The sequence below is a fragment of the Mobula hypostoma genome, chromosome 5 (genome assembly GCF_963921235.1).
Source record: "Mobula hypostoma chromosome 5, sMobHyp1.1, whole genome shotgun sequence".
NCBI classification, from domain to species: domain Eukaryota; kingdom Metazoa; phylum Chordata; class Chondrichthyes; order Myliobatiformes; family Myliobatidae; genus Mobula; species Mobula hypostoma.
The window spans coordinates 92,164,604-92,180,990 of record NC_086101.1 but is presented as its reverse complement, the minus strand read 5'-3'; the positions used below and the strand labels follow the sequence as shown (position 1 = coordinate 92,180,990).

At 39.5% G+C, this 16,387-nt stretch overlaps 1 protein-coding gene across 20 annotated transcripts in view; it reads left to right on the top strand.

Annotated features, from left to right (window-relative positions):
* Window positions 1-16,387, top strand: part of LOC134346861 (R3H domain-containing protein 1-like) — a 171,628-nt gene that overhangs the window by 150,552 nt on the left and 4,689 nt on the right. For all 20 annotated transcript variants that reach the window (XM_063048645.1, XM_063048640.1, XM_063048646.1 and 17 more), the window contains 3 exons: window positions 999-1,143; window positions 12,828-12,919; window positions 14,694-14,778. In XM_063048645.1, coding sequence (XP_062904715.1) covers window positions 999-1,143; window positions 12,828-12,919; window positions 14,694-14,778 — 322 coding nt within the window. The remainder of the gene's footprint in view (window positions 1-998; window positions 1,144-12,827; window positions 12,920-14,693; window positions 14,779-16,387) is intronic.

Genomic DNA, 16,387 nt, shown 5'->3' with positions numbered 1-16,387 from the left:
GCTATACTTGACAGATTCTGAAATATGAAGAAATGAAAATAAAACCGATCCAAGATATCATTAATGAGTGAAGCTTTGGAAAAATTGAATCTGTATGTTCTGTGAGAATTTTGCATTTTGTGCATAAATAATATTTTAGGGCTAAAGAAAGGAGTTAGCGTGAAAAGAAGAATTCCCTTGCAAAGATCAGAACTGTAGTATTTATAATGCTTCAGATAGGGAGTTGAACTCAAGCTAAATGCAGGTCATAGTTCCTGAAATTCATCGATTACATTTAAAGTTATAAGCAGGAATGTAAAGCTGAGGCTGAAATAGGTGTTGTCATATGAAATGTGGCTTCATCCCAGTGGATGTTTAGCTGAAGAAATTTTTCTTCTGAGTTATATGGTCACATTTGGTGTTGGTTGAGGTCTTACACTTTCTAGGTTTCATAGCTACATTGAAGATGTGTCTATGCAATGGGAACCAGGAAATGGAAGAAGGAGCAGGAGTTAGCCTTTCAGATGTGTTCCACCATTCTACACAATCATGGCTAATCCTTCAATTTTTAATCCTGTCCCTGATTTCCCTGGTCTCTTTGTAAATTTAATTTCTCTGTAACCTGATACGTCATTAATCAATGGAAAATAAAAGAGAAATAATTCAAGAAATTCAAGAATATAACTTGTTATACCAGAGAACAGAGTTAACACACTGTTGGTGGCAAATTAAAATTTACATTGGTAAACATTGAATAATTAGCACTGTGATTTTTAATTCAATTAAATTTTTAAAACATTGAATTAGTGAATTAAATATGCACACCTTGTAATAACTTACTCAAAAAAGAAAGAGTGCTACTGTGCAATGTATTAATTTAAGGCATGCCTCAAGAATTAATGTTTGATTTTTAACAATGAATTTAGGTGAAGAGAATATGCAGGCACTCTAAAATGTATTTTATTTTGGAATCTGAGCTCATGGTGATTGAATTTGATTCTGACTTTTTTTTTAAACAGAACAGTCCACAGCTGAGTAGTCCTGCAGTATCTCCAGCCCAGTCTCCAGCACCACCACCAATGGCAACTTTAAAAAATGTCCGTACTGGATTAGGACCTCTCCCAATAATGGCACAGTTTCCACGATCTATAGTCCCTGGACAAGGTATTTATGCTGGAAATAGATGACATATTCCATTGTTGGTGTGACAAAAATGTAACTTTGCCAGTATTGTAAATTGGGAGACATGGGTGAGACCTGAAAGATGCAAGAGAAGAGACAGATTTAGTGAGCAGGGAAATAACAGATGAACTTGAGTGTTAACATGTTCATTAATTCAGATCCAAGGGAAAAAAATCTAATAGATTTTTTAACAGATTCTAGAAATAAGGCAACTGGGATTTGAATGTCAATGTAAACAAATAATTAAAAGCCGTCCATCTGATGCAGAAAGCACACAATATTTACATATACTTTGAGTTTACAAGGTTGAAAAGCAGATTTAACTGTTGATTTGAAGTGCAAAAGTGAATTGATGGGGCACACAAGTTTAGGTCTACAAGTAGGAAATCCACAGCAAGGAAGTGTGATCTTAAAAGCTGGAGCCTGGGACCAAAGATACTGAAACTTTTAATATTTCTAACCCAGTGAAAACTGGGTCAATTAAAGTACTGATGATTTTTTTAAATGGACAAAGACAGATAAAACTAAGTTAAGAAGCAGTTTGCTGACGTTCTGTAACACGATGGCAGAACAAGTTTAAGGAGTGGAATAATAAAAATCCTGTTCCTCATGCAGCTTATTCATTCAATTTGATTATGGCTAAATTGTTTTACTGTATTTCTGTTTTACTTTTAATCATTTCATTCGTTGAGAATAAATGTGGATTTAAAATTGGTATCAGCAAGTCTTTGTCAGAAAAATACTGTGGTTGAGAGACGATTCAGTTATCCAATACGTAGAATCTTTTTGATTTACTCACAGTTCCTATGGGAGTCAGCAACCTTTCCTTATGAATTTTTCAGTGTTCAGGAATTAATTCTGTAATACAGTTGAGCGTTAATTTACTTAAAATGTTAATGAATGCGTGGTTGCAGATTGAAAAGAAAATTAGTTCATTATCTGTAAAGTTCAAACCATTGGAGACATTTACAAACAAACGTAGGTTAAGAACTGTCTATTTCTATAAATAAATTAGCACAACAATCTTCTCTGCAACAGGAGGAGATTTGATACAGCCAAAGTAAAATAGCAATATTTTGCAAACCTCCGGGGGTCATTAATAATTTCTTTCATCTTCATCAGCTGATCTGATAGTTGGATTCCATGATTTGAAAGAAGAACAAAATGTTCTTGGGTCTTGGAATGCCTTCCAACTAAATCAAGTCAACACCCACTTAATCTTATTTAAGGTGAAAGAAAGTTGGGAGAAATAATTGGTAAGCCAATCAAGTTTAGAAAGTTTAAAAATATCTGCTTCAGATGATTAGCACATCCACAATAACATACTTGCAGCAAATCATTAGTTAAGAATCTAGAGTCAAAGGATTATAGATGCTAATGGTTATTACTTGTGTAAGAACGGAGGTAAAATTATTTCAGAAAACAGTGGACTGATTGACTTAATGTGGGAAGTAGGAAAATAATATAATCTTTACTTGAAAGTAATAAAAATCACCAGGAAAATGTGTGAAATTTTTGCTTGTTATTCTTCACTAAATGAAAAGTTCATCTTTTGATGTTAGTGAACTTTTTAAAGAAATAATGATAGAGATTATGCATCAGGAGCAATATACAGTAATGGGATGTTCAAATTGTATTTTAAAAAAAATAAACTTTTGATTAAGGTTAGGTCCTATGGAGCTGGGACAAATAATAAACTGCTGATGAAATAGAAAATAATTGGCCTTGAGGGTAATTGCTTAGACTGATAAAAGACAGGAAGTGGTGCCTCACAGGGAGGTGTGCTGAGATTATTGTTCACTGTTTACATGATGTATGGAAATATTCCTTCTCAATTTGTAGACAATAAGTGCAAGTTATTAATGTAAGATGAGTAAAATATAAGAGAATATTAATAAAAATAACAGCATTTTTATTTTCAAAAGAGGCAATTGATTTTAAATTGGAGGAATGAGGAGACTTTTAACGATCTTTGTTATTAATAAACACAGTAGGAAATTTGGCATTTGGGACATTCTGAACACCACACATCACTAGGAGGCGTTGTTGAATGGAAAATCTTACTAAAGTGAATATGACCCAGTCCATCACTGTAAACCTCTCCCCACCATTAAGCATATCTACATGGAGCACTGTTATCAAGGACCCCTACCATCCAGGCCATGCTCTCTTCTTGCTGCTGCCATCAGGAAGAAGGTACAAAAGCCTCAGGACTCACACCACCAGGTTCAACGACAATTATTATCCCTCAACCATCCGGCTCTTCAACCAAAAGGGATAACGTCATTCAACTTCACTCACCCATCACTGAACTGTTCGACAATCTGTGGTCTCACTTTCAGGGGCTCTTCGTCTCATGTTCTCAAGATTTATTGCATGTTTGGTTGGTTGAGGATCCTGTTGGATGCGGTCTTTCAATCATTCTGTTGTATATCTTGGATTTACTGTGTATGCCTGAAAGAAAATGAACCTCCATTGTATATGGTGTACTTTGATAATAAAATTACTTCAAACTTTGAGCTAGGCACTTGGCAAGGTCTAATAAGAAGTTAGGTTTAAGCAGAGCGGCCATTGTGTGTGGAGAGTTTAGAGCTTTGGCAAAGAGAAGCAGGGACTGTAGATAGATTATTTTTTTGTTTAATTGTTCTTTTTTACTACACTGTTAGAGCAGTGGGGATGCCAAGCAGATAGTGGAATGCTCAGAAGGGACAGTTTACTTATGAATTGGAGGGAGACTAATATCCTTGTGGGAAGGTTTGCTAGTACTGCACGAGGCCAGGTTTAAACTAGAGTTGCAGGGGGAGTCACCAGGCTGTCAGAGTTGGTAGCGGAGTGGTTGTGGGAGAAATGTTGTTAAGCCTACATGCAAAGTCAGCAATCGAAAGGTTTGAGCATGGTCGGACATAGGTTCAGAGCTGTATATATTTCAATGCAAGGAGTAATGTAGGAAAGGTGGATGAGCTTAGGGCATGGATCAGCATTTGGAATAATTGATATTAGTAAGACTTTGTTGCAGGAGGGGCAGGACTGCAAGCTCAATGTTCTGGAATTCCATCGTTTAGATGTGCTAGAGTGGAGGGGTAGTATTACTAGTCAGGGGAAATGTCAGGCACTGCTCAGTCGTGATAGACCGGAGAGCTTGTTTACTGAGGCTATATGAGTGGAACTGAGGAATAAGAAAGGGATGAGCATATTAATGAGATTATATTATAGTTCACTCAAGAGTCAGCAGGATTTAGAGGAACAAATTTGTAGAGAGACCGCAGACCGTTGAAAGAAGCACAAGGTTGTGATGGTAGATGATTTTAACATGCCACTTATTGACTGGGACTTCCCTGAAATGTGATCAGCAAAGTTCCTTAATCAGTACATGGAGATCCTGACAAGAGGAATTGAGAAACCAGATTCCCAAATAGGAATGAGACATGCAACACACATTAAAGTTGCTGGTGAACGCAGCAGGCCAGGCAACATCTCTAGGAAGAGGTACAGTTGACGTTTCGGGCCGAGACCCTTCGTCAGGACGTTGACCGGCAACTTTGATGTGTGTTGCTTGAATTTCCAGCAGCATTCACCAGCAACTTTGATATGTGTTGCTTGAATTTCCAGCATCTGCAGATTTCCTTGTGTTAAGGAATGAGACATGGCAGGTGGTAGAATTTGGTGTAAGGCAACACTATCTAGTGATTATAATGCCATTAGTTTCAAGGTAATTGAGGATAAGAATAAGTATCGTCCTCAGGTTGAGATTCTAACTTGGAAAAAGACCATTTTTGATGGTACCAGAAAGAATCTGGTAAGTCTGGATTGGGACATATTGTTTTCAGGCAAGTGTGCGCTTGGTAAGTGGGAGTCCTTCACAAGTGAAATTTTGAGAGTACAGAATTTGTATGCTCTTGTTAGAATAAAAGAAAAGGATAATATGTTTTGGGAACCTTGGTTTTCAAGAGACATTGAGGTTCTGGATAAGAAAAAGGAGCAGGTGTATAGCAGGTAAAGGCAGGTAGGAAGAAATTAGGTACTTGAGTATAAGAAGTGCAAGAGAACACTTAAGGAATTCACAAGGGCTAAAAGAAGACATTAGCAGACAAGGTGAGGGAGAGTTCTCAGGACTTCTGCAGATATATAAAGAGCAAAGGGACAGCAAGGAACAGAATTGGTCCTCTGGAAGATGAGTGGCAATCTGTGTGGAGTCAAAAGGGGTGGAAATCTTACATGGATTTTTTTGCATCTGTATTTACTCAGGAGATGGACACATAGTCTATAGGTGTGAGGCAATGCAGCAGGAAGGTGGTGGCCTCTACACAGGTTACAGAGGTGGTGGTGTTTGCTGTCTTGAAGCCTATCAGGGTAGATAAATCCCCAAGGTCTGACAAGGTTTCCCCTCAGACCCTGTGGGTGGCTGGTACAGAAATTGCTGAAACCCTAGGAGAGAGATTTAAAATATCTTTAGCAATGGGTGAGATGCAGGAAGATTCGAGGATAGCTAATGTTGTTCAGTTTTTAAAAAGGAAGTTATAGGCCAATGATCCTGACATCAGAAATCAGTAAATTATTGGGAAGATATTCTAAAGGACCACATATATAACTGTTTGGATAGGCAAAGACTGATAAGAGATCGGCAACATGGCATTATGAGTGGCAGGTCGTCTCTAACTAAGCTTAGAGTTTTTCTAGGAAGTTTCTAGGAAGTTACCAGGAAAGTTGATGAAGATCAGGAAGTAAATGTTGTCCACATGGACTTCATCAATCCATTTGACAAAGTCCCACATGGAAGGTTAGTCACGAAGATTCATTGCTTGGCATTCAGGATGAATTAGTAAATGGGATTGGATATTTGCTTCATGGGAGAAGCTGTAGATGGTTGCCCCTCTTGGCTGACTATTGACTTCAGGTGGAGGAAACCGGAGGTCCATGGGCCAGTCCTCATCAGCGGGATCAGTGATTATCACTTCAGAGGAGCTGTCCTAGGTCCAGCATGTAAGTGTCACTACAAAGAAAGCATGGCATCACCCCTACTTTCTTAGAAGTTTGCAAAGATTTGGCATGTCATTTAAAACTTTGACAAACCTCTGTAGATGTGTGGTGGAGCGTATATTGACTGGTTGCATCATGGCCTGGTATGGAAACACCAATGCCCTTGTACAGAAAAGCCCAAGAAAAATAGGGACATGGCTGAGTCCATCACCATTGAGCATATCTACATGGAGCGCTGTCGCAGGAGTGCAGCATCGATTATAAAGTACCCCCAGCAACCAGGCCATGCTTGCTTCTCACTGCTGCCATCAGAAAGAAGGTACAGGAGCCTCAGGACTCTCACCACCAGGTTCAGGAACAGTTATTACCCTCAACAATCAGGCCCTTGAACCAAAGGGGATAACTCACCCACCACTGAGATGTTCCCACAACCAATAGACTCACTTTCAATGACTCCTTATCCAATGTTCTCAGTATCTATTGCTTATTTTTTTATTGTTTGTTTTTTCTTTCTTTTTGTATTTGCAAAGTTTGGTGTCTTTTGCATATTGGTTGGTTGTCTGTTATGTCGGGTACAGTCTTCCATTGTTTCTCTTGCGTTTCTTGAATTTACTGTAAATGCCTGCAAGGAATTGTACATATATGGTGACAAATATGTACTTAGATAATAAATTTACTTTAAATATTGGAGGCCTATGACAAGTAGTGTGCCGCAGGGATTGATGCTAGGTCTTTTATTGTTCGTCATCTATATCAACAGTGTGGTAAACTGGATCAGCAAATATTGCGGATGACACCAAGATTGGGTGTGTAGTAGATACTGAGGAAGGCTGTCATTGGATCTGGACCAGGTGGAAAAATTGGGTGAAAAGTAGCAGATGGAATTTCATGCAGACAAGTGTGGTATGTTCTACTTTGAGAGGACTAACCAGGGTAGGACTTGCATATAAGGGTACTGAGGAGTGTGGTAGAACAGAGTGACCTTGGAATACAGATTCCTGATTCATTGAAAGTATCATCACAAGTAGATAGGGCTGTAAAGAGAGTTTTTGGCACGTTGGCCTTCATAAATCTAAGTGTTGAATACAGGAGCTGTCATGTTGAATTTGTATAAGACATTGGTAAGGTCTAATATAGAGTATTGTGTGCAGGTCTGGTCAACTACCTACAGGAAAGTTATCAATAGGTTGAAGAAGTGCAGAGAAAATTTACAAGGACCTTGCCAGGACTTGAGTTATAGGGAAAAGTTAAATTGGACTTTATTCTGTAGAACATAGAAGATTGAGAGGAGATTTGATAGAGGTATATGCACAATTATGGGGGGGTTTCGACAGGGTAAATGCACGCAGGCTTTTTCCACTGAGATTGGATGAGACTACAACTAGACGTCATAGGTTAAGTGTGAAAGGGGAAATGTTTTAAGGGGAACGTGGGTGGGAATTTCTTCGGAGTGTGGTGAGAGAATGGAACGAGCTGCCAGCCAAAGTAGTGGATGTGGATTCGATTCCAACATTTAAGAGAAATTTGGATAAGTGCCTGGATGGGAGTGGTATGAAAGGCTGTGGTCCAGATGTAAGTCAACAGAACTAGGCAGATCAATAGTTCAGCATGGACAAGATGGCCGAAGGACCTATTTCTGTGCTGTAGTATTCTGTGGCTCTATAACTTCAAAAAAAAAACTTCTTCATCTAAAAAATGCTACGAGTATAGAACTTGCTACCACAGTAAGCTCGATACAGAAGCATTGGAAGTGAATAAATAAACAGATGAAGGAAGATGTGTAACTATATTTTTGGAAACAAATAGAAATCCCCCTGGGAAAGCAGGACAGATGGGAGAAATGATATATATCTCACTTGTGCAGAAATTGCTAAAACCTTTATATATCATACACTATGCACATGTGAATGATTTGACCTTTAGTTTCACCAACATTGTTGATTGAATAGAGGAGCCACTTGATTTCGTAAGACTGCAAAATTTGGTCACTGTTATCTGTTAGCCTCTGTATTAGTAAAACATTCTGGTAGGCTTAGAAAACAATGGAGCACAAACTACTGAACCAACAACAACCAAGAAAATAATTAATTGCTGAAGTTACAACAGTATATACATTGAAAATAAGGTAAATATTGTCAAGTGTGCAGCTTATGTAATAGAATTTAACTATTATACTTACTATCAGACACAGAAGTTAATTGAGGATTTCAGTATGCTGTAATTCTGAGCTCAGCATCTCTTACATAGATTTTCTATTCACACAAGAAGTTCTACAGATGCTGGAAATCTGAAACAAGATTGAGCAAGTTATGGTGAAGGATCTAGGCCTGAAACATTGACTATTAGTTTCCCTCCATAGATGCTGCCTGACCCGAGTTCCTCCAGCATTTTGTGTGTGTTGCTCAGCCTTTCTGAATCCCTACTATTTGACTTAGTTACATTAGTTTTTGTCAAATTAACGTTGTGCACAATATGTAAATTGTTATCCACTGTAATGATCTTTAAGCAGGTTCACTGAGGACCTTAAATGTGACATTGCTTTAAGATCAGCACTGCCCGTAGGTATGTATTTTGCTTTCCAAAGGCTAGAACGTATTATGTACATGGTGAGAGCCATTTACAAGGAAATCAACAATACAGCATAAGCTAGCATCAGGACTTCCTGACTAACTCCTAACCCAGTAAAAGCAGTAAGTGAACTTGTTCAAATCTATTTTGTGGATTTTTCATTCCTTTATTGTCCTATCAAACCTCACCATTAGAGAGTAATCACTAGGAATGCGTATTATTCCATCTTAAGTAACTTTGCTAGATGATGCCTATCACCAACCCAGTTTCAGGATGTCATCAGGCCTCTACTGGTATCACTCCCCGACTTTTCCTATGCTGCATCCACGACTGCAGTGGTGCTGCTTCCTGTACCCATGTGCAGCTCGTCGACTTCATCGACTTTGTCTCCAACTTCCATCTTGCCTTCAGATTTACCTGCAACACACACAAAATGCTGGTGGAACGCAGCAGGCCAGACAGCATCCATAGGAAGAAGCACAGTCAATGTTTCAGGCTGAGACCCTTCGTTAGGACACGAAGGGTCTCGGCCCAAAACATCAATTGTGCTTCTTCCTATGGATGCTGTGTGGTCTGCTGTGTTCCACCAGCATTTTGTGTGTGTTGCTTGAATTTCCAGCTTCTGTAGATTTCCTCGTGTTTCAGATTTACCTGATCCACTTTCGACACCTCCCTCCTCTTTCTCGATCTCTCTGTCTCTGGAGATACTTTATCTACTGATGTCTATTATAAACCCACAGACTCTCAGCTTACCTGGACTATACCTCTTCCCAGAGTGTTACTTATGAAAATGCCATCCCCTTCTCTCAATTCCTGTGTCTGCCGCATCTGCTCTCAGGATGAGGCTTTTCATTCCAGAACTAAGAAGATGTCCTCCTTCAAAGAAAGGGGTTTTTCTTCCTCCACCATCAATGCTGCTCTCAACTGCATCTCTTCCATTTCATGCATGTCTGCTCTCTCCCCATCTTCCCACCACCCTACCAGGGATAGGGTTCCTCTTTTCCTCACCTACCACCCCTCAGCCTCTGTGTCCAGCACATAATTCTTCTTAACCTGCCACCTCCAGCAAGATCCCACCACCAAGCACATCTTTCCCTCCCCACCCTTTCGACAGGGATTGCTTCATATGGTATTCCCTTGTCCATTCCTCCCTCCCCACTGATCTCCCTCCTGGCACTTCTCCTTGCAAGCGGAACAAGTGCTATACCTGCCCCTTCACCTGTGAGTCTGTAGGGGTCATCTACTGTATCCAGTGCTCCCGATGTGGCCTCCTGTATATTGGTGAGACCTAGTGTAGATTGGGAGACCGCTTCGCTGAGCACCTACGCTTCATCTGCCAGAAAAAGTGGGATCTCCCAGTGGTCACCCATTTTAATTCCATTTTCCATTTCCATTCTGACATTCAGTCCATGGCCAATTATCGCCATGAGGCCACACTCAGTTTGAAGGAGCAACATTTTGTATTCTGTCTGGGGAGTCTCCAACCTGATGGCATGAACGTTGATTTCTCGAACTTCTGGCAATGACCCTCCCCCCACCCCCCCCCCAGTTCCTCATTCCTATTTCCCTCTTTCATCCTATCTCCTTACCTGTCCATCACCTCTCACCCTCTGCTTCTCCCCTTTTCTTCCATGGTCTTCTGTCTTCCATCAGACTCCCCCTTCTCCAGCCCTGTATCTCTTTCACCAAATACTTCCCAGCTCTTCACCTCTTCCTGACCGCCCCCCCCACCCCCGCCGTTTTGCCTATCACCTTGTGGTCCTTCCTCCCCCTCCCACTTTCTTACCTTGATTCCTCATTTTTTTTCTCCGGTCCTGATGAAGGGTCTGGGTTCAATATGTCGACTGTACTCTTTTCCATAGATGCTGCCTGGTCTGCTGAGTTCCTCCAGCGTTTTGTGTGTGTTACAGGTGTAATTTTTGATTGATTTGAGCAAGGAAATAGCTATGAGTATGATTAGAGTGGCTTCATCTCACCACCAAGAGGTAGGCTTAAAGGTTTTCTAATGGACAGCAGTACTCCAGTGAAAATTACTTGGGACAGTTTCTGTTTAGCAACATGTTCTGGTGACACATAAGCAGATACACACAAAATTCTTTTTCCCATTCCTTGGAAAAATATGCTGAACAGGGTGAGTGCTTGGATTAGATTATGAGAACACTCAGTCCTCTCTTATTGTCATTTAGAAATGCATACATGCATTAAGAAATGATACAATGTTTCTCTGGCGTGATATCACAGAAAACAAGACAGACCAAAGACTAACACTGACAAAACCACATAATTATAACATATAGTTACAGCAGTGCAAAGCAATACCATAATTTGATGAAGAACAGTCCATAGGCACAGTAAAAAAAAGTCTCAAAGTCCCCGAGTCTTATTAGAATTACATGTTTATATCATCTCCCAAAGGGCTCTTTGCTGTGTTTCAGCAGTTTAAGATTGTCTGCCAGTCTGTTCAGATCAATTTTTAGTGTTGTGTTGCTTCTAATAAACCAGATGGAGAAATAATCAGATATTAAAGCTATTTTTAAAGAAGAGTTTAAGGCTGATATTTAATATGAAAAGTGGAATCATATAGGTGGCCTGGAAAAGTTCATTGTCATTTGTCAAAAGGCAATTAAGAATAGAATTCTCACAAAGTCAACTTCACTGTCTATCAATTTCCATCATTCCTAGAATTTTTTTCTTCAAATGTATAATTGCCCTTTAGCTGAACCTTACAACTTTGTCTTGGTTGGAAATGCTTATTCTTGGTTGCATTTTGCTCCTTTTATTTCCTGTGTGATTTCAAACCTCCCTACTTGTTTCCATTGTTTTTTTACCAACTTCTCTCTCCTGGGTTGCTGCTTTTTCATTTATTTCTTTGTCATGTCATTTTGGCATTTTATTATTTTCTGTGTTGGTTTGAGGATAAGAGGTTACTACAAGCCAATGAACACCTGCACAGCTTTAGTTTTAAAACACTGTTTAGAATTGAAATTCAGTAATATGCCCTTTAAGAGTACAGGTAGAGAGCCTGATTTTTTTTTTACAGCAAAGTTTGGTGGATTTTGGATAAGGAAAGGAATCTTAAGTTACTATAGGCAGGGAGGAAAGCAGAGTTGATATTTCAGTCAGATCAGTTTTGATCTTGATGTATAGTGAAACAAGCATAAAGAGGTCAAGTGACCTACAGTGTCCATCTAATTTGTGTATTTGTATTTTAAGTGCTTTTTTTAAAACAGTCTATTTACTTAATTTGCCCTCATTCCTTTTTACAAAAGATGTTGGCTCACGCTGGGATATTAGATACTCTTGCACTTGCAAGTGTAGTGTACAAGGTAAAAAGGAATTAATTAACTATATTTTTAACATTTTCAAAATGACAGTTGTATGAGTGGAAGTAAAAGAAGGGCAAGTCTTATTGTGAGACCAGATAGTTGTAGAAGAGTAAAAGCGAGTGAATTTTATATTTAAAGATGTCAAGCAAGTGACAATATTATTTGGTCTATAGGGTGCAGCAAAGTATAATACAGAACAATCAAAATTATCACGAGTTTAAGTATATACAACGCAATACAAGTATTTCATATGATTTTTTTGTTAATTTTTCTGCATATACATACCCTCCCAAACTGTTTGTGTCACAACTGTTCTCTGGCATCAAGTACTTCTAGACAGCCAAGGGAGTTGTGTCAGTAATTTGTAATTGCGATAAATGTTGTATAAACACCCATGAGATTTCAGCTCTGATTTTCATGGTATTGTTACAGACACTGTTAATAGTCTTTAAGCATGCATCCCCATGGTAGGTTAGCAGATAGTGTGATGCTATAATAGCTAGAGGTGGCGGAGTTTGGAGTGCTCTCTATAAGAGGTTTCAACATCCTTGCCGTGAACCACATGGGTTTCCTCCAAAGCTCTGGTTTCCTCCCACATTCGCAAGATGTACTGGTTAGTAGGTTAATTGGGCATTGTAAGACTAGGGTTAAATAGATGGGTTTTTGCACAGTGTGGCTTCTAGTACTGGAAGAGCCTGTTCTGCACTGTATTTCTACACAAATAAATTAGCTCCAGTTTCTGAAGATTGAGCACATATGGACAAATTATTAAGGAGTTGCTTTCTTTTAAAACAGACGGCCGCTACCCTTTGCTGGGCCAGCCTTTGCAGTACAATACCCCAATCCGTCCTCTTATCCAGGGACCACACATCGTCTCAACACAGCAGGTTAGTTTTGAGTTTTGCCAAAAGTTATCATCTTCTGAACTAAATCTTTGGGATTTCTACTCAGGAACTAATTTGATTTTGTAATGACAGTGCTCAAAGTTACTTGGGTTTTCTTTCATTTCCTCTTAATCTAATGGGGCTGTAGCTTAAATGTGAAATCTATAATGAAACGATGCAGTCGGCAGGTTTGAGGATGTAATTTTTAAAACAAGTCTATCTTTACACGAGTCCGGATCAAAAAGCACAGAATTTAAAGAGACTCATTGGAAGTAAACAGAATTTGTGACAACTTATCTATGGTGCTTGATTTAGTCTTGGTCAGTTTTATCAGTAGGACTGATTTTTAGCATACAGTGGCATGCAAAAGTTTGGGCACCCCCTGGTCAAAATTCCTGTTACTGTGAATAGCTAAGTGAGTAAAAGATGACCTGATTTCCAAAAGGCATAAAGTTAAAGATGACACATTTCTTTAATATTTTAAGCAAGATTACTTTTTTATTTCTATCTTTTACAGTTTCAAAATAACAAAAAAGGAAAAGGGGCCCAAAGCAAAAGTTTGGGCACCCTGCATGGCAGTACTTAGTAACACCCCCTTTGGCAAGTATCACAGCTCGTAAACGCTTTTTGTAGCCAGCTAAGAGTCTTTTAATTCTTATTTGGGGGATTTTTGCCCATCCTTCCTTGCAAAAGGCTTCTAGTTCTGTGAGATTCTTGGACCATCTTACATGCACTGCTCTTTTGCTCATTGCGGCCAAAAAGTTCTATTCAAAAGGCTCAAAGGAATATCTAAACAAACCTGATGCATTTTGGAAACAAGTCCTGTGGACTGATGAAGTTAAAATAGAACCTTTTGGCCGCAATGAGCAAAGGTAGAGAAAAAAGGGTGCAAAATTTCATGAAAAGAACCCCTTTCCAACTGTTAAGCACAGGAGTGGATCGATCATGCTTTGGGCTTGTGTTGCAGCCAGTGGCATGGGAAACATTTACTAGTAGAGGGAAGAATGAATTCAACTAAATACCAGCAAATTCTGGAAGTAGACAGCACACCATCTGTAAAAAAAAAAGTCGAAGATGAAAAGAGGATGGCTTCTGCAACAGGATAATGAACCTAAACACAGCTCAAAATCCACAATGGACTACCTCAAGAGGCGCAAGCTGAAGGTTTTGTCATGGTCCTCACAGTCCCCTGACCTAAACATCGAGAATCTGTGGATAGACTTCAAAAGAGCAGTGCACGCAAGATGGCCCAAGAATCTCACAGAACCAGAAACCTTTTGCAAGGAAGAATGGGTGAAAATCCCCCAAACAAGAATTGAAGGACTCTTAGCTGGCAACAAAAAGCATCTACAAGCTGTGATACTTGCCAAAGGGGGTGTTACTAAGTACTGCCATGCAGGGTGCCCAGACTTTTGCTTCGGGCCAGTTTCCTTTTTTGTTATTTTGAAAGTGTAAAAGATGGAAAGAAAAAGTTTTCTTGCTTAAAATATTAAAGAAATGTGTCATCTTTAACTTTATGCCTTTTGGAAAGCAGTTCATCTTTTACTCACTTAGCTATTCACAGTAACAGAAATTATGACCGGGGTGCCCAAACTTTTGCATACTACTGTATTCTTTCTTAACTGGCACAGAAGATTGCAGAAACTCATGCAACCTGGCTGTAGGTTTTGTTTATAGTATATTGTTCACCATTGAAGAATTCCAAGTTACACAATACATAGTGACGCTTTTGTTTTGTCTATTTTTGGTTTTAATGTTTTTGTGTTCAATTTTTCAGGGTCAGAATTTAAATAGACATGGTGGAAGAGGAAAGAAGCAGACCAGGAAAGCAGCATCAACCGATCTTGGTGCAGGAGAGCCAGGTATGTAAATAAGTATAAGCAGAAGAGATTCTGCCAATGCTGGAATTCCTGCACAACACATGTAAAATACCGGAGGAACTCAGCAAGTCAGGCAGCATCTATGGAAGGGAATACAGTTGATGTTTCAAGCCCACTGCCTTCATCTAGACTGGAAGGTAGAAGCCAGAATAAGACAGTATGGGGGTGGGGGGAAACAAAGAATACAAGCTGGCAGGTGATAGGTGAGAGCCGGTGAGGAGGAAGGTGGTTGGATATGGGAGCAGGGTTGAAGTAAGCTGGGAGGTGGCAGGTGGAAGAGGTAAAGAGCTGACGGAATGTGATTGGAGAGGAGAGTGGTCCATGGAAGAAAGGGAAGGAGGAAGGACACCAGATGGAGGAGATGGCAGGTGAGGAGAAGGGGTGAGAGGGAACCTGAATGGGGAATAGGTAAAGAGAGAAGGGGGAGGAGGAAGAAATTGTCGGAAGTTGAGGAAATCACTGTTCATGCCATCATATAATGATTAAATTAAGTGTGACACACAAATAAGGATGTAAAAGGGTGCTGCTTTCTGCATGCAGTTATATTAGTATTTACAGTATATGATCCATTTTGCCCCAGGATTCTATGTCGGTATTTCTGTGCTGTGCACAAATCATTTGTCATCTAAGGTTTCATTCTGTCCATTCATTTCCAGTAAATGCACTTCAATGTGGCACCAAATACTTCACTAGATTTTTTAAAAAAAATTTTAGATAGCTAAGAGTTTGTGCTAAATATGCAATTCCTTATATTGGATTTCACTGTGAGAAAAGAATTTTTTTTTTTGTGAGCCTTATCCTTTCATCATCTTACGGATCTCTGTTAGGTTGCCCCTCATAAGATTGTTGTGACATAAGAGTAGATCATTCAGCCTTAGCAGAGATACCTCAGTTGCCACTTTATTAGATAGAGGGCTGGAACCTGATGTGGTCTTCTGCTGTAGCCCATCTACTTCAAGATTCAACATTTTCTGCACATCACTATTGTAACGGGTGTTTATTGTCACCTTCCTGTCTTTTGAACCAGTCTGGCCATTCTCCTCTGACGTCTCTTTTTAACAAGGCATTTTCGCCCACAGGACTGCTGCCCACTGAATGGCCTTTTTTTCACACTATTCTCTGTAAACTCTAAAGACCGTTCTCTGAAAATCCCAGGAGATAAGTAGTTTCCAACTCTTCTGGCACCAATAATTATTCCAGTCAAAGTCACTTAGATCACATTTCTTCCTCATTCTGATGTTTGGTCTGAACAGCAACTGAACCTCTTGAACATGTCTGCATGGTTCTATGCATGGAGTTGCCGTCACATCATTGGCTGATGAGATATTTGCATTAATGAGCAGGTGTACATGTGTACTTAATAAAGTGGCCACTTACTGTATACTGTTCTGCTGTTTCCCATGAGTCGTGAAAATCCCACTCTGAATCAATTCTTGTTTTTTTAAATGCCTGATTGATCTGTTTTCCACTAGCCCAAAATGCAGGAAATTCCAGCTTTTTACTTTTTTTTAATATAATAACTTATTGCATCAACCCACCACCAACTTTACCCCCTCCCCCCACTATATCTTTTGCCTAAAATGTCAAATCT